This window comes from Atractosteus spatula, chromosome 4 (assembly GCF_055471065.1).
Source record: "Atractosteus spatula isolate fAtrSpa1 chromosome 4, fAtrSpa1.hap1, whole genome shotgun sequence".
Taxonomy (NCBI): Eukaryota; Metazoa; Chordata; class Actinopteri; order Semionotiformes; family Lepisosteidae; genus Atractosteus; species Atractosteus spatula.
Window position 1 is genome coordinate 51,318,515 of NC_142709.1, and position 26,591 is coordinate 51,345,105.

Genomic DNA, 26,591 nt, shown 5'->3' on the forward strand with positions numbered 1-26,591 from the left:
GTGTGGCTTTCAGACCACTAACAATGTCATATTATGCCATGTTAACAAGTGTTGGTGTTTATTATAACAGATTCATGTTCTTCTCTCAAGGTTATTCCAACCTCTTTTTAATTGGGCTGTCTGACCTAGAAAAAGCACGGTTGTCAGGAAAGTTGTGCAGCTTTTTAGCGTGAGAAAGGGAGTGAAAGGCTGTTTTCAAAGACTCCTGCAAGCTGAATTGGAGATGCACTTTCCCATGATTGAGATCAGAGGGAGATCAAAATTTTGACCTGGTGTTGAATACACTCCTCTCAATAATGCAAAAGCATAAATTGTTTTTTCTTCACTGTAAAAATACTATGCTTCATTATACTCTACACATATCTCACAAAAATAAAATGATCAAAATCTAAATAAAGCTGTTCTTAGGGGCACATGTTTTGCCAGACCTCAACAATATTGAGACCATTCTTAGACGTGTGACTGAAACTGCACAGAAAGACTACTGACAGCTGGTTAAGTGAGTTCCCAACTTTGCTGAAGATGCATTAATACATTTTCAGTTTCTATTGTGCTTATTGGATAGAATGCCTCTTCTTCAATTACAGAATTGTTTTAATCTTTACAGTATGTGGTGGACAGTGATATATTCTGCATTCTCTGGCAATTTCATAGAATGAAATAAAAATCAGGGACTGTCTTCATGTCAGCCTTTATAGAGGAATACGAGGTTTTTGGACTTTGCTGAAAAGAGCGTCTCTAGTCAAACTAATTGCTTATACTCTGACTACAGAGATGCTGTTGTAAGTCTGAGTCAACTATAGTATTTGATTTCATGCCTACAGCATGTCCTTGTGGCAAATAACTCTATTTGTGTTGTGTTTCAAATATGCAGATGCTTTAAGGACTATCCAGAAACACTCATGCCTCGCATAATCAAGAGGCCTTGAGTTTTGAAAACGTTTGGTGAGTTTAGCCAAGTTTTTCAAGTGGAAGCATTACAAGTGGAGAAAAAAATACAATAACTTGGACAAAGCCTTACATTCATGGACTCTCGCTATTTCTTCTCAAAGACGATAGGAATTCCCCTGTTATTGCATGCTAATGATTCACCAAATGCTCCATGATGCCCCTCTTTTTAAGGCCCAGCATGAGGGCACCAAGGTTAATTATCATGACAATGCTCTCGCTGTGAGCAGAGCTTGCTCTGGACACTGTGTTTAGGATGGGATAGATTGCTGAAGTCACAAATTATAGCTGGGAGCTTTGATTTTCACAAGTGCTGACAGATGGACGGGTGCAGAAAATCTTTGTTTAAATCATTAACTAATCTTTCCACCACCATTATCTCCAGAAAGACCCTACTGGGAGTTCTTAACAATGCTCAAAGAGCAGGACAGGATAGATCTACCCCATCAGCAGTCATGTATGAGTCTGAAATGGAAGCTTTCTTTGACTTCTACTTTTGTCAACCTGTATAACGTAACTTTTACACTCTCCAGCTCTTCAAATGAAGAGCCTAATCATTGCCCGAAGAACAATTTACAATCCAGCTTTGTACAGCTGAAGACTCATAATGAAAAGAAGCTTAAATAGAGATGACTGCTGTCACTTTTGTCAAAGAGCTACCTTAAGCTTTACAAAACACTTTTCATTGAGTTCCACTGTAAATACTAGTTAATTATATGAAAAAGAGTTCTCTTCTAAGCATTGTAAGCCTAGCGGAGAGGATTTTCTCTCCTTTCCAACAGAGGTTAACAATTGAGAAATACTTATCTTATTCTATCTAAAATTGACTGAATGAAAATGAGCAGTGAAAGGTGTAGATATTATGTAGAAGGTTCAATTTAGCAGCACTTAGAAGTGAAAGAGAATCTGAAGTTTGAATGTGAAGTGCTAATTTAGTCAATAAAAACAACACTGCAAATAAATGTTTTACAATGAAGGAAACTCTTCTTGTGGTATTAAAATAAAACATTTATAAAAAACAATAAAGTTCTAGCTTTTAAAATTCATGGGCTTCTCTGCAATCTGGCTAGGGCATTGTCTAAAGAAGAATTGTGTGAAGATGAAAATCCTGTGTAATTGCTCAATCTATGTCTTTAAAATGTTGTCAAAGGATACAAGAAGAACAGTATACTTGCAACAATTTATTTAAAACATTAATTCTATTTTGGTGATCATTTTAATGTTACACGTTTTGTGTTATAAAATGTTCATTTTCTAGAACAAAACATAAGCCCTCAATGCTAAGAAAAATAAATGAATTCTCTGACAGAAAATGTATTCTTAAAATGCAGATATACACCCAAGTTCAACTGCTTACTTGTCACTGCTTGTAAAATCTGAGATCCATTGAAAATCGGAGGCATTTTTATAGTCCTAAGTCTGCAAAAGTCTAACATACTTATGAAAGCAGTTTGCTGTGCTAGGGCATGTTAATACTGAATGCCTTTTCATATACTAAAGTATTATGATGAATGATTCTAACAAAAACAAATGTTAAATACAAATATTGTCTAACCTTACAGAACAAAAAGCCTCCTCACAATTATTTATATATGTGGACAAAAGAAATGCGTCTTCAAAGCAGATTGATTTCTCTGCACAAATCTTAAGTATAGTAAAAGAAAACAACTTGTGCCTTTCAGACCAGTTAAAGGAATAAAGTCAAACAGTCAGAATGATATCTGATAAGTGAACCTGACATGGGAACAGTTCACCATCATACTTGTGAACTTCAATGTCCAACAAATCCTTTTACATAGACCAATGGACCACTGCAGAAAAAAAAGAACAGCTCAGTATCACTGTTCCTCTTTGTTCACTGGTTTCTTTGGACCCAGAGAAAGTTTATTTTAGAACATTTAGAGCATTAGCAGGCAATATGTCTTTACAGTTAATCATGTGGACAATATGATGAGATGAAATACACATAACCCTGAACAAGTTTTAATCGGAAAAGCTGACTTTTTTTAGAAACTATGGTTTCAATTTCAATAAATGAAGCTCATTTCATCATGATATTATACTTTATGTAGCCAGTGATTGTGTAATGGATATACAATAGCGATTTCACTTTGACCTTTGTTATTGACACAAATGAGGCATGATGGGTTTTTTTTAATATTAGTGTCTTTGTTGAAGCGTCTCTGCTTGAAACAAACTGATTTATGTCTACCTTGCATGCTTCCCAATTAACAGTGTGTGCACTTAGACAGCATGACAGAAGCCAATTTGAGGAGGTGAGATGGAAAAGGGAATTGACCTTTACTCTCTTCAGGTCAAAGGACAAAAAGGAATCTCCTGGGAGTAATAAGAAAGAGCCAATTTGCAAACATCTGCCTAGCTCTCTAATTTGCTTTTGGATACTTTAACCACTTAAAATTATTTCATGAACAGAAATTAAATACTGCAGAGACATTAGTCTCACTGATGGAATACCAATTCACCTTTTTGCACAAAGACATACATATTTAAACCTTGTGTTGAGCCTAACAACAGTTTTCAAACTGCACTTTTAAAAATTCAGAGTATATCGCACAAGATTAATCATTTGTGTTTCACTTTGGTGACACTTTATTAAAGATTTCTTTAATCAATGACACTTTACTAAAGTTTTTCTCAAGACCACCATAGTTTTGCAATGAACTATACTTTTGTCAGCAGAAGAAATTTGGCACAGATACTTCACTTATTAATCATTTGTTTTTGTAACCATGAATGGACAAAAATCCTGAATGTCGGCTAAATGCGTTTCAACATTAAAGTGTAATATTTAGATATAGCACCCATCATAATCTAAATAAAATCTCATTAAAATGAGCAGACTTTGAACTTTGGCATAAGGCATATGTGTTTAATATCACTTGCCCTACAACATCAAGTAAAATAAATCTGAGGTGTGGATCTGTTACTCATACATTTCTGTGGGTTTATTACTGGTATATATTTTTCTATTCCCTTTCTTTGGAATGCTCTTGCCTTGCCAGCAAGGATGTGAATGGAAGAGAGGAGAACTTCCGCTTGTCATCACTTCAGAAATCGATCTGTTACTGGTACCTATTTGGAAAGTCGAAATGCCGAAAGGAAGTACAATGGAAAGGCAGAGCATAAAACTCACAACCCAAGCACTGTTTCAGTGCTATTTGTTTTCCCAGCTTTGACTTTTAAAAAGCAGAACTGCTCCAATAATCTATGTACATTACTAGGATTATATTGAAAAAGTATGATGCTACTGACAGGCTCATTGTCTGAGGGGACAGACAATGTCCTATGGATGTCAGCAAATTGTACTTATGACTATGCATCTAGAGCGGTGGTCATCTGTTTTCTGGAAAATTCTGCCCCATCTGCTTTACATCCCAAATCTCACCTCGTGAAGACCTTATTTTGTTTGCAGTGCCAAAGGAAGGCCTATGTAAAGGAACTGTCAACGGCTAAGAAAGAAATTGGGAGATGTGTCATCACCTGTCTCAAACCATAAACCAGATGAAAGGCTATGAAGACTCTGCCGAATCACAGGGGCGACAACACTGAGGAATTTAAAGGAGCAAATGGCTGTACCACATGCAAATGTGTGTTGTACTTAGATTCTTTTCCTACACAAGCCTCTTAGAACCAGATCGTAAGCTGAATGATGAACATACAGGAGGACACAGTGAACATGCTCATAAATAGGACATGAATTTGAATAAGAATACTCCACATACTAATTCAATGCATCCTACCTCAAATATTAAAAGATTACAGTAACATGTAAAGATCCATAGAAAGAAAACAATCACCCTGTAAATTTATATTTATAGACATAATACCTCATCGTCGGGACTTTTGTACTATTTCTCCTTTGTCTTTTGTACTGAATTACACAACACCCATCAAATGATGTGGAACTTTGTGTCCGAGAAACACAAGCTGAACATAAAAGCTTTTTGGATTGCGAACCTTCAAATGGGTGTGCTTCCTCTTTCATTCATAAGTATTTGGAGTAAGCAGTTTGCAATATGACACACAATTTAAGACAAGAACACGGACCCATCCATTTTCTAAGTGCTTCATCCAATAGAGAACCGAACCCTTTTCCAGAAAGCAATAGGATGGGTGGGATACACCCCGGATAGGACACCAGTCTATCACAGGGCAGTCAGACACAAACATTCTCACACCAGGGCCAGTTTTCCCAGAAGCCAATTAACCTACCAGTATGTTTTTGGACTGTGGGAGTAAACTGGAGCACCCAGAAGAAACCCACACAAATACAGGGGGAACATACAAACTCCAAGCAGACAGCACCCCAGGAATTGAACCCAGGGTTCCAGCGCATCAAGGCAGCATTGCTAACTACTGTGACAATGTGTTGCCTATGAGAACATCCAATTAATCAAGATTTAAAATAATAATTGTTATTTCAAAATACATATCCCTTGAAAAAAGTCTTAAAGCCAGTGCTGGAAGACGTAAATCATATTAGAATGAAATTTAAAGAAAACAGTAATGAAGAAGTAACTGAATTTAGTGAGGTACAAAGAAGCACGGGCCCTGTCATATGTAATATGACATGACATCTTACATATATATATAATTTTAATCATTTGAATAATGTTTCTCAGGTGTTTGTATTTTGTCTTGTATTTAAGCCAGAGACATCATTCTATTAATAAACAAAATATGCAGCATTATGCAAATTATTCAATGAATTTTGAATACTCCCCACAATGCTAAGTAAAAAATCCATTCTCAGAGAAACCTCAAGTAGTAATTTATCTTTAAACTTTTTATTTTTTCAATTCATTTTGTAGAGTGCTGCATAATTGGTGCTGGTGTTATGCACTTGCCATATGAAACCTTATTAAGCAGCACAGCTAAATTAAGATTTTATCATACCATCAAAATGAATTTTAAAATGCAGAACTCTTACAGTTTAAGCCAATATTTCTCTTTAGAAAAAAATATTGTCACTATCACACAAAATTGTTTCTTGTCTCAGTAACAAAACATTACAGTACATTTAAAACAACAAGGAATGGGGATATCATGTTATTTTTGGTTCATTTTACATTACCTTGGAGCACTGTTTATGATTCTGACACCAAACCAAGGATCCATTATTCTGAAAAGAAAGAAATTGAAGAATAAATTAGAGGTTATCCTGATATTGGTGTTTAGTGCAAAGTATAAATACCGTATCACATACCAAACATCTTCAGTTAGGTTATTTTAAAGCCATTGCTTCTGAGTTTACTTTTCACAAAAAAAACATTCCTTTGAAAGTTATGTCCCTAGGAAACTTGACTGAAAAGGACAAAGTTATGCAACAAGCTGTACTTTAATTCAAACTTCCTACAGGTTCTGACAAGATTTTGGAACATCATTAAAGGATTTTACTGGCTTCACTTGTATTGTGTATGTATTATTAACAAGTTAATGACCTAGATTTACTTAATTTGTTCAGAATCTGGTGTAGACTATACATGTTATTTGGAGTTCTTCAGTGCCATAATTTAAATTAATTCTTTGGACATTAAACAGTATTCTTTGGGAATATTATTTGTACTACAAAAAGAAATGAAATCCTAATATCCTTGCTCAATGTAGTCTTAATTCTTCTTCATTCTGTTCCTAGTTAATTTATTGTGACTTTTCCTGCAGTGACTTTTGCACGCATTCTTCTATACGCAATGCTTACCATGATCAAAGGTCTGTGGAATAAAAACTGATTGTGTAAATTTTTATATGGGCTATTTGGCCTGTTTTCACTGTTTCCTAAGAACTGACATGAACCCATTAATTCTAGTTTGACGGGTAATTCAAGTAATAACCTCCTTAAAGCGCTATTACACATAGTTAATAATTCCAAAATAATTAACAGGTGATTGGCTACAAAGGATGCATTTTATCAACCTGTAATCTTTTCCACAATTAACTGCACACTTTACCAGCTATTTATTTTCACACTGGGATACTTTATCCATCCATTTTCTAACCACTTCATCCAATACAGTGTCGCAGGGAAGCCCGAGCCTACCCCGGCAAGTAACAGGCACAAGACAAGATCCATAGAAGGATACACATATAGACACGCACACACTCACAACAGGATCACTTTTCTCAGAAGCCATTTAACCTACTAGTTTGTCTTTGGACTGTGGGAGGAAACCAGAGCACCTGGTCGAAACCCACAGTAACACATGGAGAAGATACAAACTCCATTCAGATAGCACCCCAAGTCTGGAATTGAACCCACGGCCCCAGCGCTATGAGGCAGCAATGTTAACCACTGAGCTTGTAGCGTGTAGAATCTGTACAAGTGGGCATGTCTGCGTGTCACACGCTGTCCTAAATTGCTATGAGAATCATAGTGCAGTGAGAGCTGAGTCCAAAAACAACTGGCTGCACGAAACTAGAAACTAGGCTGTATGAAGCAGATTAAAAAATAAGAAAGGAGATCCTAGGATATTTAATGGCTGCAAGTCAAGAGGTTCTGGACAGCACATTTGAACATGAAGTCTCTTGGAGAACTGCTTCAGCTTGTTGCATGCTCAGACATTGTTTTTGCATATTCTGATCTGCAGTGCATTCTGACAAATTTGCCTTTTCTGAGTGCAGCTAGTGTATGTGCACACCAGAAACTCCCTGAAGGAACAAAACCTACTTCACGGTAAAGGAAATAGTGTGGTAGAAGAAGATGTGGTGATCATTTTCCCAGTGGGATCATTTCTTTTCCAACAAAGCTATTCTCAGTGAAACTAAATACATTTTTCACCTGCTGTTTTTACAACAGTGCTGGCAGAGGGACCAAGTACTTTGCCTTCCCTGACCAATACATTTTTTTAGTTGGGCAGCTCATCTTTAAATGAATGGCAAAGTGGATGTAACATATTTGTGCCTTGGACTTTCTAGCTAAATAGCCACTTCAAAACTTTGAAGATCTCTCTGGGACTGGTGGCGTAAGGTGTCTGTGTGGGTTTCACAGTTTCATGTCAATTTCAAAGAATTTTCACACATAATAACCCAATGCAAAGTCTTAGTGAAACTTCAAGCAGGAATTCATCCTTAAACGGCTTATTTTCAATCCTGTATCATAATGTGTCACATAATTGGTGCAAAGGATAATGTTCACTAATCTTCAAAGACATTTAGGGTAAAAGAAAATGTACTGAAGGCTGAACAGAACAGAAATCAAAATATTTAAACTTGGGTTTTCATCTTGAAAGGCTGACGTTATTTTCCCATTGTAACTGTATTTTATTTTTTAAACTAGATGAGATGCAAATTTCCGCCTTTTCATTAGTCTAAATAAAGTCCTTACTGAAGACAATGTTTCATAAAGCACTGCCACATTATTACAAAGACGAATAAAAAACCTCCTCCCAAACACACAGCCATCCGTCCAAATCTCTAATACGTTCTTGCTGTCTAGAGGATTATGGTTTTAAACAACGAGCAGTGCCTAAAGATGCAATACAAGGGCTACTCACTTCCTTCTTTACATTTTGTTTTTTGCAGACATATATATTCCCCTGCTATCTGAACACAACTGTTGAAAAATCAAGACTATGGTAGAAGAGAACAGTTTATGACACTGTACACATTTACCAAAAAAAACGTGATTCTCAGTTTTAAATGTCTGAACTCATGTCACAGGAAGCTTCTATTTTTGCATGTCAAGTAGATCTACTAGTTATAGAAGAACTACCGGTTTCATCATGCGCAAGACATCATAAAAATTTATCACAAGATTGCTACTGCCCTGTGTGGGATGACGGCAACGCTTAGCTGTTGTGTGATGGCTAATTTTGATCTATTACAGGAACAGAGGAACAGGAGGACTGCATGAGATGTTATACCAGCTGTTCAGAGCTGACCCTACAGTGTCATTCAGCAATAGAAGATAATTATAGGTCAGGTCCTGATCCCTAAAGTCATGACTACATTCCAGACAAACTTCATCATATTACAAAAGAGCAAAAATGAAACCGAGTTTAAAGTATGCTTCATTCAACTTCCGCCCAACTAATCACACAAGCCTTCATGAGTTCTGCTTCATTCAGTATTGGTCACATTAGTTTGTGTTACTATTATATTGACAGTACTTCATGGCATGACATTCCTTTCAACACAGCAAATCTCAGCTTTCTACAGCCAAATGTGCTGTCAAAGATGTGGTCATTAAAATGCACAACAAAGCAGGGAAAGAATTTAAAATCAAATTAAACTGCCAAAACCACTGTCAACTGAGAACATGTAGCAGGTGGTCCAGGATGTTTACAATTATCAAAGCATGTGTAAAACATGCACTTAAAACATGGGTAAAGTTAGATATTTTAGAAACATACACATACTGTAGTCCTGACGCACAGCCTGCTGGCTTTTTGGAAGCAAAGAACTTGAGAAGTTTATTTTAGCAGAAAATGTATTTCTTACAAACAGACAGCGGAGAAAGGAGATTTTTGGTGGTGGTTCCTGTATGTAGGAATTTTGTTAATTATTTTTTATATTTAACAATTTTCTAAAAGACTGACATAAAACCCAGTGTCAAAGAGGTTCTGCTGTCCAGTGCAATACAATGGATTTTAGTGTACTTTTGTGTACAAGTCTAAAATATCCTGATCCATCCCTACACTCATTATGTTCTTCTCTAATACATTGGTGAACGGCTATGCCTTTCAGGTGCTTACGTTTTCTAGACCTTGCTTCACCTCTACAAATGTATTCAGCAGAGAGGGTAAGAGGAGCAGAGACACAAACTTTTTTGCCCTTTAAAACTTGTCTGCCACTATGTCATTCCTGGAGCCAAATATTTATCCTCCTGCTGTCATCTGTAAATACTCGTATAGAGCTGTACACATAGCTGGAAGGATATGTTGCCATCAAAGACCAAATATGTGAAACCGAGAAATACTAACATCCATATCTGACATCAAACACATGATAACTCTGAACTTGTCATATCATGACAAAGAGCTACTTGTAAGCAGTTATTGCATTCATTTTCTTATTTGGTTTTGCTTTGAAATTGAAGTGCAGGTATAAATCTGTGTGGTCCTTATGTAGAAAAATGACTGCAAGTTGCAAATCCATTTCGAATGCATCACTATTCCAATTGTTGAGACTCATGTTTAATTTCATTTTCCAGTTTATTTTCTCATATACCATACAGGTACTATTCCATTGTGTAGAGGTTCTAAAATAATTCATTTTGCAGGTACTCGGGATTTTGCAGCAAAATTAAACAGAGTGCTCTGTGCTTTATAGGCTAACCATACCAACTGTTTAATGAAGACATTCTATTAAAAGACACGTCACTACATAGAGGGATGCCTGAAAACATTTGTCAATGCCACTTGTTAAGAAGGAAACGTTTAGCTTTTACGTACAGAAGACTTGATTTATTGACAAAGTCTGTCATGGTTTAAATGCATTTACTGTGAGGTGAAACCATGCAAAATAATCCTCTATTCATCTGGTATCTTAACTAATGAAAAGTCTACACATGAGCCTTGTGGTTGTCACTGTGTGATTCCATTGCAAGTTATTTTATATCAAAAACACATAAAGGAGTGAAGCAAGGAAATACAGCACAACTGCTTTCAAATGTTTTTCTTTCCATGGTAAAACACACCTCTTTCTTAAAAGAAGGTTATTTATTCCAATAACACAGAAACTGTAATATTTTTATGAGTGCAAATGAAATAACAAGAGTACATTGATTATTTTTAGCTGCACCTTCCAACATATAAATATATCCATATAAAACTAATGTTTTCTGGTGAGATTTGTGAACAGTACTTCTTTTCACTTGAAGCATTTAGCTGTTGTAGTGGCCCCAATATCTACTGCAGGGAATTGTAGGTGTCCCTTATTGGAATATGAATAATAGTACATTTCCATAAGTGAGTGAAATAAAATGTTTTAGATTTTAACTATTGTTTCAGGAAAAGCTCCAAAGTCATAAAATAATGTAGATGGAAATGTTTCTAGAAATGTTTTTCAAAACACACAAACACAAAACTTGATCTCATTTGCTTCACAGGTAAAACAATTAATGTTTAAAAGGAAAATACTGTATATTACCTGTGATAAACCTTCAGGCAGATAATCCTGTCATTTCAAATGTCACTTCATGTTTTTTGTCTTTATGTCTTCCTACTTAAAATAAAATTCAGACAAAATAGGTTTACCCCATGTAAAAGATAATATAATGAACACTGTTTTGAAGAGAAGAATCTACAGTATGGACACATAATGTAGGAACTAGTTTAAGGATTTTTGTAAACCTTTTGGGGGGTTTAATTTAAGGTTCATATATTTCTCTCAACATTGTGTTGGTGCACAATGAGATGCACACTGATGGGTACACTTGTATGTTGAACGTACATACAGTACACAGACGTCATTATTTCCAGATCATAACAATCTGAAGTTGCCTTTTTTATTACCACTTTTGATTGCCTTTTCGTCTAAACCAGCCGTTACAGTTTTCACAAGCAACAGTGTGAGAAAGAAAATGAACTAATGTAGCTCCAACCCACGACATTGTGTTGAGCATTGAAGTGACTCTGCTGGAAGCCTACTGTAGGTAGCCAATCAGCAGCAAGGTATCAGTTATCCAGTCAGTACTGCATACCTTAACAGTGTGCTCAAAGACCAGCAATTCCTCCATGCAAATCCACTCTATGCTTCCTAGCTGTCAAAATAGCACAATATAGACTGTGGGTTTATTTGAAAGCGTCAAAAAAGAACACCATATGTTTTGCACTCACACAGCCACCTCCACACCTTACCAGGAAACATGATTTCCATTTGATGTCCAAGTTACACAATCAGAAATTCCATAAAGAATCTGATTTCCAGATGTCTTCAGTACAACTGACCATATTAAAAAGGTTTTATCACTGCGAATTTTGTAGACCACTAAACTTTTATTAAAATGAAATTATGTAGACCTTAAGTTGTTTTGAAAGACATCCATTAATCTGCTGTCTTTTGAAATCCAAAATTCAGTTTTGCCTAAGGGTTTAGGTTATTTCAGGATAAAATGGGGTCATTTTTATTTGTTTTTTTAAGTTTCAGGGAATATATTTCATTTAGCAATATACTCTAATTTCACATTACATCAGACTTCTAACTTGTAATAGGTTTTTAGTTATATATTAATCATAATGAAAAAACAAAACATTTCATTTAGAATTGCTTTTCAAAAGACAAAATTACTGAAAGAAAATACTGTAAGCAAATAAAAAGATGTCCAATTAAGGCTAAAGTAATCTCGATCCCTGTGAAGATTTTGCCAAAATGAGCAATTGTATTGAAATCTAATGAAGCCAAAATAACATTTTCAGGGTCTTTTTCAACGAAGTTACAAAAAGAGAATGATGAAAAATGATGACTTGTTTAGACATCAGGAATGACTTAAAAGATTCCAAGTTTGAATCCTTTGTTTCTATGTTGGCAACTATACTTTTTTTGTTGATCCTGTCAAAGTAAACTCTGTAAACAGTCATCTCTGGCTTATTAATTCAAAATCCACAGGTAAAAGCAAATCTTTTCAGCTTTCTTGTCAACAAATGTTTGATCTATGCATTCTTTTAAATTGCGCACATACCCAGGTGTCAGTTACTTTGTTAGAATAAAACCCTACCTGGCAGATCACTCTGTTGTAAATTTAGTAATGAGGTGTAGTATACAAGATTGCATTAACAGAGGAAATGGAAATGGTGAATGGAATTGAGTGCTTTGGAAAGGTGTGACCTTGTACCATTTGGTCACCAAAGACGATGGGCTTGTTTTTGCAGCTGCCCTCTCCTTCTATGTCCAGAACGCTTCGGCAAGACTCAGAGTGTGTCACCTGTAACCACTGTTCCTATTCCTGGCAGAACCAGTGTGTTTGGCCAGATTCACTGCATTTGAGTATTCTTATATGGTTTAACTTTTCATTTAGAATTCAGCTTTTGCTGGGAATTGAATATTAAAGGCGATCAAGGTAATGACAAGACTTGCTGCGAGCCTAAGTCCACATGCCCAAAGGCAATTAGTTAAGCAGACAGCGTGGGAGCAGTTTTCCACACTTTCAGCGTATCAGGATTGAAGAGTCTATAGCTGAATTGTTAAATAAATGAGCACTAAAACTTATCCAGAGGGACAGGAAATTCATATGGATTCCAGTTTAACCATTTGCTTTCCACTGGCTGCTATCACAATTCAAATGAATGACTTTTTCGCCTTTTGCAATTAATTGCTTTGTGAAGTTCTCTTTATATCTCTGCAATGTTTTTTTATCAACTTTTACTCTGGTTTTCAATTTCACTAAATAAAACAGCTATTTCAAACAAACATCAATCACTGTCATATTTGATTACAATTTTAAATTAACTTATATGACTAATATGAACTCGTGGAGTAGTGTCTAAATTTTATTTTTTAGTTAAACAGAATATTTTTTACTAAACTCCTACATCATCTTTTTTTTTTTAAGAAAGCCTGTATACCATATATAGATCATCCAATAAAGCGCTAAAAGTCTCCTACAAATCCTTCTCGCTGAATTCCCGAGAGGGAACACTGTGTCCACTGAAGGGTGCAAAACATCTTCTGACACAACATACGTACTCAACCCAGAGAGGATTAGAAACTATTCCTTCTCAAATAATCTGCTCCAGACACTACACCGCACCCAGAGTGCTTTAGAATAAAAAAAAACTATCCCCGGTGCCCGATACTATGGTAGGCTTTGCCATTCTCCGTGGAAAAAAGAAACCAGGTGTTCAATTCCAGTACACATAGCCATTGAATTTCCAGTATAAAAACGTTTGTGAGATGAAAATGGAGCATGACTGCTTTAAAAATAAGCAGAAGTGGGATCATTTATGGTTTTAGTCGTTAAAATGTTAAAAACTAGTTACGTGCAACAATTAAGAATAATAGATGCCGTGCACCCCATAATTTTGCCTCAAACCGCAGGAGGCAGCGAACGAACGCAGTCAGGCGCTGCTCCAGCCTGCAAATTAGTTTATGATGGAAATGAAAAAGACAGCGTATAACATCACCTGTTAATCACTTTTTAAAAACTTTTAAACTGGTTTCTTTTAAAGGATATAGATATATTAAAAAATAACCACATTAATGCATCTCACTAAATAGCACTGTAATAAAAACGTGTCCATCTAGGTGTAACAATAAAAATGCCTAAACTACCCATACATACTTGCTACATTAAAATTGAGTTACAAATATGACTACCCTTCAAACCTTGAAGAAAAGGTTGCAGGGGAGTTTTTCTGTAGGCGATTGTTATAAAGAAGAGATTTTACGTTAAAAGTTATCCTGAAATCGCATTCAGCTTTTTATTTCAGTTGTTTATCCTCGGCTTCAAAGTAGCACATGCGGACAAGCTACTATTAAGCCATTTATCGAGATCAAGTTAACGAGTCAGTAACTCAAAAACCGCTACTGACGGACAAATCCCGGGAGCGCATTTCTTCAACTCTATTAATTCACAGTTCTATTTAAAGTTTTAATTTACAGCTAAATATCACTTTAGTCTTGCATTTTATACATTCTGTTTTAAAAAAAGGTGTCTAAAGTCAACAGTTGTTTAAAGAAAATGCCTTCAAATAGTATGCGCCAAAAGGTAAAATGCATTAGATTGCAATTAATAAATAAAAGTTAAAAAGCGCGTCCAGTCATTAGTATTCTCTTTCGTGTAACTTAATTATTACGACTCGCCAGCTAAGTCTTCACGGAAATAGCGAATATCCCGATAATCACAAAGCGCATCCTTAAGAAGCCATGCCAGGACCAGTAACTCTGCTGCATATGTAGGATTCAGTCCTCAGTTTCTACAGCATTAATTCACGCTCTTTCCCAAACTCTTCATTAACACTGATCCCTCTTCGTAAACTTTGGTTAAAGTCTTTGAACTTCAGAAGTCGAACACCTCATTCGCCACTCTCAGTTCGATAAAGGGTTTCTGAATTTTGGAACTCAGACGTTGACGTTTCAGCTCCGATGCTTATCGCTCTCAGTGAATGATAATGAACAAGAGCAACAATTAAACACAAGCCTTCGGACAAGCGTCAGGGACTGCTGATGCGCGCTCAGCAAGAACAGCTACTTGGCAATTTAATATGCTGAGAATAATAACACATGTAACAATCACATTTCACTATTTATCCACCATGCATTCATTAAAGATTAATGAAACGTGATCTACCTGGAAATGTTTGAAAAAAGCAGAGATGCGAGTGAGGTGCAGGCTGAGACATCTCGATGTGCATCTTGCTCTGTAAATACTGGCAGTGAAGAAGGACTCGTCCTGCTTCCTTGCAGCGACGCTATCCCAGTTCCATGAGACTATAATCCACAATAACAGGGTCAGATACACACTGGGATTCCTTACAAACATTGTGTGACCGAGGTGCTTTTATCTGTGTACTCTGATCAAGCTAAACTGCGTGATGTCCCTGCTGGAGAAACTAAAGAAACTTCAATAATCCACAGAGGAGGAGTCAAAACAGCATGTGGCGCCCTATTGGAGGGGTTGGGGTGAGTGGCAGTTCAGGAAAGCTGTCTGGCTGCATGCTGGGCACACGAGCTGGTAAGTACGAAGTCCTGAAACGTTACAGGAAAAATATTAAGAGTATGTAATTAAGGTCTGAAAGCATCATTCCTTTGTGCCATTGCCTAACTATTTTTTACTTTAAAAATATGTTTTATTTAACTTCACACTGCGAAACATCTTTCATAAAGATATATCCCGGCAACTCTCAAGCATTTTGTGTAGTTGGAAACCAGATGGCCGGACACTACACTGTTCCTGCAGTTCTGAGGGTCGTAGCGTGGAACTGAAAGAGTATCCAGACAAATTCTAGATAAGGGCTTTGATCATATGAGATCGTACTGGAGAATATATTAATAAAAGAATCTTTGGCACTTTGTATCGGTTACGAAACTAAGGAAAGGAGTAAAGAATGTCGAAAGCCACAGCTGGTTGTTTAAAGACCAGCATTTCACCGAACAGCAGGTACCAATAAGCGAATAACGAAATCAAAGCGAAATCTGTATGGAAGAACTATCTATAGCATGCAACAGATACATGTGGAATAACGGAAAAGTATTAAAGGTTCTTGGTCTGATTAAACCCCTGGTCAATATGTTAAACTATACCAAATAGTATATCTGGGCCCTGCTGTAAAATGAAGACTACATGTAGGAGTATATAAAGCCTGAATGAATAAATACAATCGCACACGAAATCAATCTTCACGATGAACGCGACTCAGCAATGAAGGAGAATTCCGGGCAACGCTGATGAAACAACAGTACATTTCTGTGGTACAAGTAGTGGTGAGCGAACCAAACCTCTTTAAAACAGAATAAAACAACAAAATTAAGTTCTTTCACTTTGGAATATGGTCGGCAACAAATAAGGCAGCCAGCTTTCATACAGGGGATATTCAGCGCAGCTTTCATACGTTATTAAGGCAACGGGGAGTAACAATTTATCAGATTATTGTAAATCAGTAAAACACACATACAATAAAACAAATTAGGTTTTAATAGACTTAAAACAAAAGATTTAGATGCCCACATTTTTGCATTCTTAAAAAATCTTACGCTTTAGAAAATACTTTATTAAAACTGTATTTTGTTTTATTTATCAACGGCCAATCTTTTTACATTTTAAACTGTGCATTTGTAACACATTCTGTTGGGTCATCCTTTTTCCTCTAACATAAAATTACTTAAGGTTTAGAAACATAGCTATGAAGTTTAGTCTACATCATGCCAACAGGCCCTTATAAAAAGTCGCTTTTAAAACGTTTAAAACATACACCTTATAGGGCATCCTCACGAAGATGGATGTTGTTGTTTGGTTACAGTGCACATGATTGTTTCACGAACTTACAGTGAATATAATGTTTCTCCAACATCTGTAAATCAGTTGCTTTATTTTTGTTATTTTTTTGTTTACAGTTGACCTGGTGTTATACTGTATGTCTTATGTCACAAAATCTCCCCTGATTAGTAACATCTGATCATTTCTTTGTGTACTTTTGTAACCACTACATGTGCAGCCCCACAGATGATTTTATCACTGCGTGCAGAAAAAAAGTGACAGTTCTGCTTCAGTCTTGTTGGTTGAGTCATGTTACTGTCATCCTCTGTAATTATAAGATAATTAGAAAATGTCCACGGTTCAGTGTTCTTTTGCCCTGTCTGCAGTTCATAATATTAAGGGGTTTCTTTTATTTGCTAACAATGGTGATTTTCTCCCAGGCAACATTAAAGATGAGTTTTGTAAGTTGTGTGTGAATTAACATCTGTGCAATGTTTGATAGATACACTTTTGTTATCGTGTTTTTTTTTCTCCCATGCAGATCTATTGAAAACCATGCATGACACTGTCAGGCTTGTATAGTAATTTGTTTCCACTGGAATACTGGGGTGGAACATTCGTGTATTGAGGTCTATATGCAGTAGTGCATCACTCTCCATACAGCTGGTATGGAGAGCGGTCATTTCTGTGGTGTTTTGTTGGCATACCTTTGAACAACCTATCAGAAATGATTATTAACCTTCCAGACCTGAGATGTTATTCTTGGTTAAAAAAAAAATCACTAGTCAGTATTCTTACGACACCCAGTAAGCAACCTTTGTGTTTTTTTTATTACAGAGTAGCTCCAGCATCTCAGAAAGATTTCCTTGAAGAAATTTGTCTAGTAGAAAATGAGCGAAGATACAGCATATTTTGCCTTTAATATCTATACAACCCATTCTAACAAAATAGAACTAAGTACTCGTTTCATATTCATGTATCTTGTAAAACAATTACATGAATGTGAACTTGAAACTTTTTTTTGCAGTTTTTGGCTTTCCCACAGTATTAAGTATTTTTTTTAATTAATTAAATGAATGTCTGTGGCACCTTGTAACCCTCGCTATCTACTGACATCTCTAAAAGTGTTTGTTCCGTTGCCTTGAGCAGAAAAAGAAACAGAAGAAAAACTGAATCAATCTTTACACAGGTTTGAAACAAGCACGTGTAAATAAACAAATGCAAAAAAGCAGTAGATGACATATATTTGTAGCATTCCTGGTTGAGGTTTCTTGGAACAGAAGTGTTTGCACTGCAACTGTGGCTCAAGTCAATTTGCTTCTCAATCCCAACACAGGTCAGGCCTGTACCTGGATGGGAGACGTTCTGGGAAAGGTAAGGTTGCTGCTGGAAGAGGTGTTATTGGGACCAGTAGAGAGTGCTCACTCTGCAGTCTGGTGGATCCTACAGGGATACTATATTGTAAAAAGGTATGAAGAATAAAACTGAGGTCCTCTATAGTCATTAAAAATCCTAGGGCATTTTTTCAAAAAGAGTAGGTATGTTACCCCACTTTAACATACATCCCTGGCTTTTACCAATCATGGCCCCCTAACAGTCCCCAGCTCTGAACTGGCTTCATTAATCTGTTCTCCTCCCCACTGGTGTGTGGGGAGCATACTCACACACTGTGGCTGCCGTCACATTATCCAGATGGGTGCTATACATTGGTGGTGGAGGAGGAGAGTCCCCATTCCCTGTAAAGTGCTTTGAGAGGACTGTCCAGAAACACCCATTATAAATGTAAGAATTACTGAAGGTCACTTGGGGTATGAAAAGTAAAGAAAAGGCAGTGCACAATCTCAAATGAAACATCAAACATAAACTTGATTTTAGTTCAAATATCGCTGTTTCACGACAATTGGTTCTGAATTAGCATGCTCACTAAATAATTTACCATGAGGTAAAATATATCCTACCTCCAAATATTACTTTCATTTTCTTGGTTGATACAGATCTTTTGTGTACAGTGTAACTGCAATATTATAATGTAATAAACCCAACACACACAGTATGATTAAATGTAGTCTAGGAAGGGACATAAACAAAGAGCCTGTTAACCAGCAAGCTTCATTCCAAAGCCAGAAATGCCTTCAGCTAAAGATTTTGAGAGCCAGATTCCTCAGTCCTGACATTTCTAAGGAAACAAATCCTTTAATACTTTCAAGTATATCCTGGAAAGCAAACATATATTGAGAACAGACAACGGTATTCATACCTTTCACAGAAATTAGTGAATAAAGTATTTTTAAAGGAGCTTATGTTAAGTGTTTTATAGTTACTGTTAATTTTCCATCTGCTGGCTAGAAATCTGAGCTTTAACTTTCTTACACAAGGATGTTCTTACAGTATTTTACTGTTCTTTGCTGTCTTCCAGTTCTGCCCTCTGTGCGATTTAAATATATTTTTTTGTTACTACAGAGAACAGTTTATGAAATATTAAATGAGGTTTCTTGTTTTCATTAATACCCTGTGGAGAGTACAAATAAACACACTTAAAACACAAATGTAGTTACTAACGCATAAAAATTCTACCATCTGTGTCACTAAAAAGTATACTAAATTTCATACTACAATTCTGTTGCAGTACTGGAATTGAAACAGAATGTTGTTGAGTGACACTTATTTTGTGTGTTTATCCATTTCATTTTGAAATCAGTGTTAATGGATGATATTTAGCCTCAGTTAAAAGGAATGTGATTAAGCGGATTTTTTATACCAAGGTGGTCCTAACACTAAATCCACCTTCATGTGAAAAATCCCTTGCCACTCTTAAAACTTTTAAAACACGGATGTCTGTGCTCCTTAAAACCTTGTCTAACTTTGCTTGCTTGTTATACTCATGTGTGGTAGCAATTTTATTGTGTTTTTTTTTCTTTACAATTAAATGCTCCTGCTGTGTGAGGTCTTGATTGTTTACTTCAGCCTGAGGATACATACGAAACAAAATGCGCTCATCTCATTGTCACTGTAGTTTCACTGACTCAGAAAATATTTTGCCAACAGTTAACTCATGCATTAAACTAGGTAATGCATAACAGTGTTTATTTGGGCAAAGATGGTACTTTACATCACTTACCTACGTCAGCTAGATGATACAACAGAGTAATTAAACTACGTCTCTACTGGCAACATTTGTTTATACAAATAAAGTTCAACTACCTCAGATAATTGCATGGAAAACACACACTGACTCCAAATTAAGAAAAGTTCTTAAGGACTATTTTGTTGACTGACATGATCACTCAGTTGGAGAGTGTTTCAGGAAAGCATGGGCAATTAATCTATTTTTAGGCTGTAATGCATGATATTAAGAAAACCTTTTTACAAGATAAAAAATTAATGAGCTGTGGTACAATTACATTTTTTGATATTGATTCCTGCTATTATTTAGTCACTTTGGATAGGTGCGGATTAAATATTAAGTTAAAATACCATTTTGTTTTGGTGTTTTATTTTAATTTCCTAAGATAAACTGCTATGTGTTTTTTTTTCTTTTTGCATAATTTTAGAGAAGAAGGATTACTTTGAGGTTTGTTCTTTTAAATACCCATTGTGCTACAGCTCATTTCTAACAACAATAGCTGCAGGTGTACCCATTGTGGAGCACACCTGTGTGTGAACACAAGATGCAGGTCATCTAGACATGCCTATTGAAGAACAGCTGTAGCGTGAGAATTCTTTAGCAGGACAAATATATGCAAGTTATGATGGCGCTTATTCTTTTAAAGCAAGAACTCACTTTTTATTTGTGGAAACATGCAGCAGTCCATGATTATGAAGCCATCATCTTCATTGTTAGTAATACAATGTTTGTCTCGCCTGTATGTATTCCACAGTGGGTAATTTATCCTCAAAAAGTGAAGTCTTTAATTTTGATAGACCACTGCAAAATGCCAGTTCTAAACTATCACTTAGCTCTGTTCATGTGGTAGGGGGAATTCTGACTGAGGTATTCAGTCTTAATCACACAGCTGGTAGATTCATACACAGAGCTTCTTATTGTAGTGAGGTACCTTGCTCAAGAATAAAACACCAACACCTAGGATATGAACCCTCAACCTAACTATTTTATCCTATGCTGCTGCTTTTAAAAGCAAGTAACCTGCTACCTTTAAATTTGGACAGCATAGTGGAGAAAATCCCTCCATTTTCTGTCCACTTTATCAAATACAGGGGAAGGAGGAGCCTATCTTGTCAAGCAACTGGCGCAAGGCACCCTGGACAAGATGCCAGTCAATCACAGGGCACACACGGACACACACCCACACACACCAGAGCCAATTGTTCTGAGACACCAGTTAACCTTCCAGTATGTCTTTGGACTGTGAGAGAAAGTGGAGCACTTCAAAGAAACCTACGCAAACAAGGGGAGAAGTCCATGCAGATAGTACCCCAGGAATTGAACCCAGGGCCCCAGTGCTTTAAGACAGCAATGCTAACCACTGCACCACCATGCCACCCTTATTCCACATTATTTCCTATAATGTAGAAAGGCTTTTATTACAGACAGTGTTGCTTTGTGGCCTTATTAGTGTAACAGTTTGATTTGTCTTTCATAGTGTGATGAAATTGATAGAAATATTTGGAGAAAAGCAGTGATACTGATAAATTTAAAAAAAAAACTCTCACCAGACAACATTTTCAAGAAAAGGACAGGAGTGTCTGAGGGACACTCTTTTTGTACAGTAATAAAACATTTCATATGCAATACACAAGTTCACTAGGAATAACAACACCCAAAAATTAAGTGTACTGAAATTATAGAGTGTTTAGTCCAAATTTAGCTTAGCCTGCTTCGCTGAGGGCTAATCTCCTGACCAGAGACGAGGAAGAGGCCAAGGTGGAGATGGGGTGGAGGTGGGAGTGCAGGTGGGATCACGAACAGTATTTGTAGAGTTTTAGGAGAGGAAGTGATGTCAGCAGTGATTGCAAATTACTGACAGCTGAGTCTGATTGAACTTGGTTTTTGTGATCCCTCCCAAACTTTCGTTATAAAGTAACTGTACAATTATGCATTACATAGTAGTTCAGTGTCCTTGGAAATGCACTTTATAAATGAAAAAGTTATTATTAGCAGTAATAATAACAATGAAGATTAGGAAGAACAAAATAAACAGTTTCATGATGTGCATTCAGGATGAGACAGCACCACGTATACAAGAGACGGCAATAGTTTAAGAGATTCATTGAAAGTACCACATTGGTTACTCATCTAATAGTCCAGTTCCTGGCCAGATTGAAACTTGTTGAGTGATAAGGAAAGAGATGCAAGACAAAACACCTGAAAAGGTGGGAAAAAGAGACACCTGGCTTTTAATATCTGTCAAACTTGGTTATTGATAAACAATAATGGCAGCTTATCCAAAACGTATACATTTATCTTCATGAATCAAGTTAAACTATGGCTATTCATATTTTTATAGTTTAGACACTGCTGTTGTAGTGTACCATGTAAACATTGTTTTGGACTAGTTACAGTATATGGGAGGTAAGATTTTATACTGTTCGGTATCCTAGTTATTAAGCTACCTTCCAAGGTACCGGGATATTAATATAATTCAAATCTTGAGGAACAGAAGTGAATGAAGAGTACCTAATATAGTTATTAAGTGCATTTCTTCTGGAATTTATAAACAAATCTATACTGTTTCACATCTGTCACTTGTAATCTCTTTCCATGAACTACACTATAGCCCTCATGAATACAAATTATACTAGTTTCTTCTTTATTTTCTATGTCATCTGTTGACGACTGGATATTTTGTTGCATTCCTAGCTGCTCAGGCTGGCAAGAACTGAACATTAGTCTTTCAGCATGAATGGCCAAGTGTTGATGTTGGAAGGAGAGGGAGCTCTGAAGTATAGTGTGCCACCTCTTCTGTGAGAACTAAAGAGCTGCCAAGAATAAAGAACCCATATTTCTATTGAAGAGGGAGCTAAGCCAGAGGTAGTGTCAGTGATATACAAAAAGGACATATGATACAGGAGTTAAGCATAAGCACCCAGATGATGATTGCTAACTCTAGTGATGGTCTGTTAGATGCTCACGTGTTCTAAAAAGCACAGTAATGCTGATATTGGGCATTGATTGCCATCGCCCATTAAGCATAGACCTACTGCAGAATTCTTTGAACTTTGTGAAAACGCCTACAATTTGCTTTCTCTGTGGGAAACAGTGTTTCACCAACCCTGCAAGGTCCCTGCTGTCTGGCAGAGATCCGCCCTTTGGCCTTTTCTTTAAAAAAGGTCTTGGCTTTCCCCAGTTCCCTTTGGTTTTCCTTTGATGAGTGTCTGTTGGATGGTGGCATTCCTGACATCCTCTCCAGTGAGGTTTCTCAGTACTCCTGCCAAAACACAACATGATTTACTTCTTCTTCTTTATGATGTGGTCCCAGCTCCACAGCGTTTTGTATGTGTTCCATGGGCTTGTTGCCCTTTTTGAGTCCTTTACATACAGACTTGGTAACTAATTTCTAAGAAAGCAAACAATAGGTAGAACGCTTACAACGGGGGATGGATGAAAGAAAAAAAAATGCCTTTAGCTTTTTAAGTAGATGCTGAGCATTAAGGCTTTAATTTGTGATGCTACATCTCTTACCGAACATTTTTAGAAATATGTCATTGATTCTGAAAAAAAAAATTGTTTCTGAAGGCATTCAGCTCTATGTGGGTTTCAAATCCCATCACTATAATGCAGGAGATGTTCAGAATTTTTGAATAGGGATCTTTTGGAAATGATTTTATCCTTTTAATGGGTGAAAGTTAACTGTGATTTGAAAATCTTAGACAAATCCCTTTCTATTTAGAATATGTTTTCTTGTGTTTACCTTGCAGAAAGTTTGCAACAGTTAAGAACATAAGGAAGGTTTCAGACGTGGGGAGGCCAATTGGCCATTTGGCCCACTTGATAGTTTCAGTAGTAGTTAGTTGAACCAAAGTTGTTATCCAGCTGTTTCTTAAAAGAAACCATGATATCGGCTTCAACAACATGGCTGGTCAGATTGATCCTTCTGTTCTGGGTTACATCCACTTTCATGCCTTTTCCACTCATATCCTTTGGTTTGGGTTTCAGTGGAAATCTGATGGGTTGATTTTATTAACCAAGAGTTAATTAAGAGTAAATTGACCTTTTGTATTAAAAGCAGACGGCTAACTCTCTGCAACACCCCTCTTGAGTAAATGTGGGTTACACAACTTTCACAGCTTCTTGCTTTTTCATCGCTGTGTGTTCCTTCCTCCACCTCATCATTACCCTTACGTTCTTCTTGACTCATCCCTGCTAGCAAGGGGAATCAGCATCCTTATCCTTGCAGCCAAGCCATCATTGTCTCAGTCACGTGGTTCAAAGTTAAATCTGTATTATCAGTTGCTCACACACTAAACCACATCATAATAGGATTGGTCCAAAGTTCTTCGAGACTGGACAGCAAAATATGAGCATCTGCTTCTTATGACCGAGCACTGAAAAATGCGATGACATTCATGCTGAAAGTAATTTCTAAAAGCAATTAATACCATGTACATGTGTGTTGTGATATAATTTCTTACTAGCTGCATTTCCTAATCATTTGTATCGATATTTTTTGAGTTTACATTTTTTTTAATTTTCTTTATGACTAGAAATATAATCTGAACAGAATGCTCAATCTTCCTCAGGACTTTTTTTATAGCTTAAAACGTAGTTATCTCCTTCAGTTTCATAAGGTTATATTTTATAAATCTATTATAAGATATATAAAGTTTCCAAAATGCAAGCACTTTTATTAATTATTACTGACAGCTGATGATTTTGACTTAAACATACATTTGTAGAAAAATTCACAGGGTGTGTTATTGTACAAAACGAAAACAGCCATATGTTCTTAAAAGAAGAAGCTACAGTCTACCACCTTCTATTTATTCTCATTCAATGAAACAGTGAACTGTGGAACCCTTGTGCTCAACAGGACCTCTGTGGTAATAAAAGGACAAATAAACCCTAATCATAAGCAGATAAATAAGGAAATCAAGCTGCCAAACACACTGACTTTGGGTTCTACCAAAGACCTAGTGCAGAAATTCTTTAAGTGTAAGGAAATCTTTCCAGAGAGTTGCTCTTAGCAAGAGTGTTTTGAGGCAATGGGCCACTAACGTACAGCTTAATGCCTTTAGTCAATGTTTGCACATTCCACTAGATGTCACTGTTTTATATCCTGCATCACTACGTGCAGTGTGATTGTCTGCACCAATGCAATTGCAATTATTGTGCTTCAGAAAAACTCTTATCCTTTTGTGTTCCACTCTTTAAAGTTTTTTTTTTTGTTTGTGTCTTTTCACATTGCAGTAACTGTGCTTCTATGCCACTACTTCCTAGTGTTACAACCATTCGTTCACTTGAGATAATGCAAGTATACCAGCTGTCAGTCTCCATTCATTTTATTTAGAATGTTTGGAATTTGGTACTTAAGGTCCTTTAAGGTGGCATTCTAATTAGTACTTATCAACATGTATTTCTCATCATTATGAAAGCATCACCATGCCAGTATTTTATTGCTGGGTTTTGTGTGACAATTTTTATCCTCTCATATGATAGTCACTTATGAACTGCTTTGTCTTGTATTTAAAAAAATACACTTTCAATTCAAAAGAAAGATGAGCAGTCAAAGAGGATAGCCACACCCTCCTTAGATACACAGATTCTCTTTCACCACAAATACAGTTTAACTGCTTGGGAAAATAGTCCAGGATCCAAGCTATAATAAGCAAAATACGCTGTCAATTCACATCATATCTAATGATGTTTATTTTCACTATATTCACCACATAATGAAATTCCAGGCAAATTGACTAAATATAATTTTCTTGGGGAACATACTGTATGATGCACATGGTCATTCTGCATTGCTATGAAAGATATTAAGAATGTGTGATGTCAGACATCCAGGCATGAGATACAACCTTTTCAGCATTCCCCAGAAAAAAATACATTGAGCTATCTCATCTCTATCACTTCTGACCTCCTGTTTCGATAGTGAAGCAGTTCATGCCATGATGCAGTTTTAGGAGGTCAGGGACAACAGCAGATCTACTGTATTGATTTTTGTATTTATATTGTCACTTCTGAGACAAACACTTAACAACAATGTTGAGGTGCTCTGTTGTGAGATGCATACATGTGCGTAAAAAAAGAACATAAAATAATATAGGTCAAATGGCATGGGACTAATATTGCCATCATTCTTTTGGTTATGGCACATAAAAATCACCCCATTCAAAAATGACTCAATCATTCAAAACATTAGAGTCTGTATGATTAAGGGCTTATAAATAAACACGAGCCACTATATTTTGAAAAGTTTGCCTTTGGGACATACAGTAGAGTAATTTTAAGTAATTTGAATTTTTTGGTGTTATTCTGTTATTTCCATTATTCTGGACTGACCACTGCTTACTTCATGTATGATAGTTGACTGATAGAGAGACATTTTGGTGATAGCTTTTATGTGTTCATTTCTTTTATTCTCTTACAATGTTTTCTTCAATATCCCAGTCTAGCCCCACATTTCTATAGTCAGAAACATCCAATGCCACAAGGTAGATTTCAAGGTAAAAGAAAACACTTTTGTTCTGTTCAGGAATTATGATCTCCATTATTTTTAGATTTTCACAGGGTATAAATGTTCTGACTTCAGTGTCTTTACTTTGTTCCACAGATATAAATCCTAATGTCATGTCCCTGTGATACAATTTG

General features: G+C 36.3%; 1 protein-coding gene across 2 annotated transcripts in view; it reads right to left on the reverse strand.

Moving 5' to 3' along the window:
* Window positions 1–15,444, reverse strand: part of LOC148836501 (anosmin-1) — a 70,211-nt gene extending 54,767 nt beyond the window's left edge. For both annotated transcript variants that reach the window (XM_088913324.1, XM_088913323.1), the window contains exons 1-2: window positions 15,194–15,444; window positions 6,044–6,091 (exon numbers count right to left, since the gene is read on the reverse strand). In XM_088913324.1, coding sequence (XP_088769450.1) covers window positions 6,044–6,091; window positions 15,194–15,385 — 240 coding nt within the window. In that variant the 5' untranslated portion in view covers window positions 15,386–15,444. The remainder of the gene's footprint in view (window positions 1–6,043; window positions 6,092–15,193) is intronic.
* Between the last annotated feature and the right edge of the window lie 11,147 nt (window positions 15,445–26,591).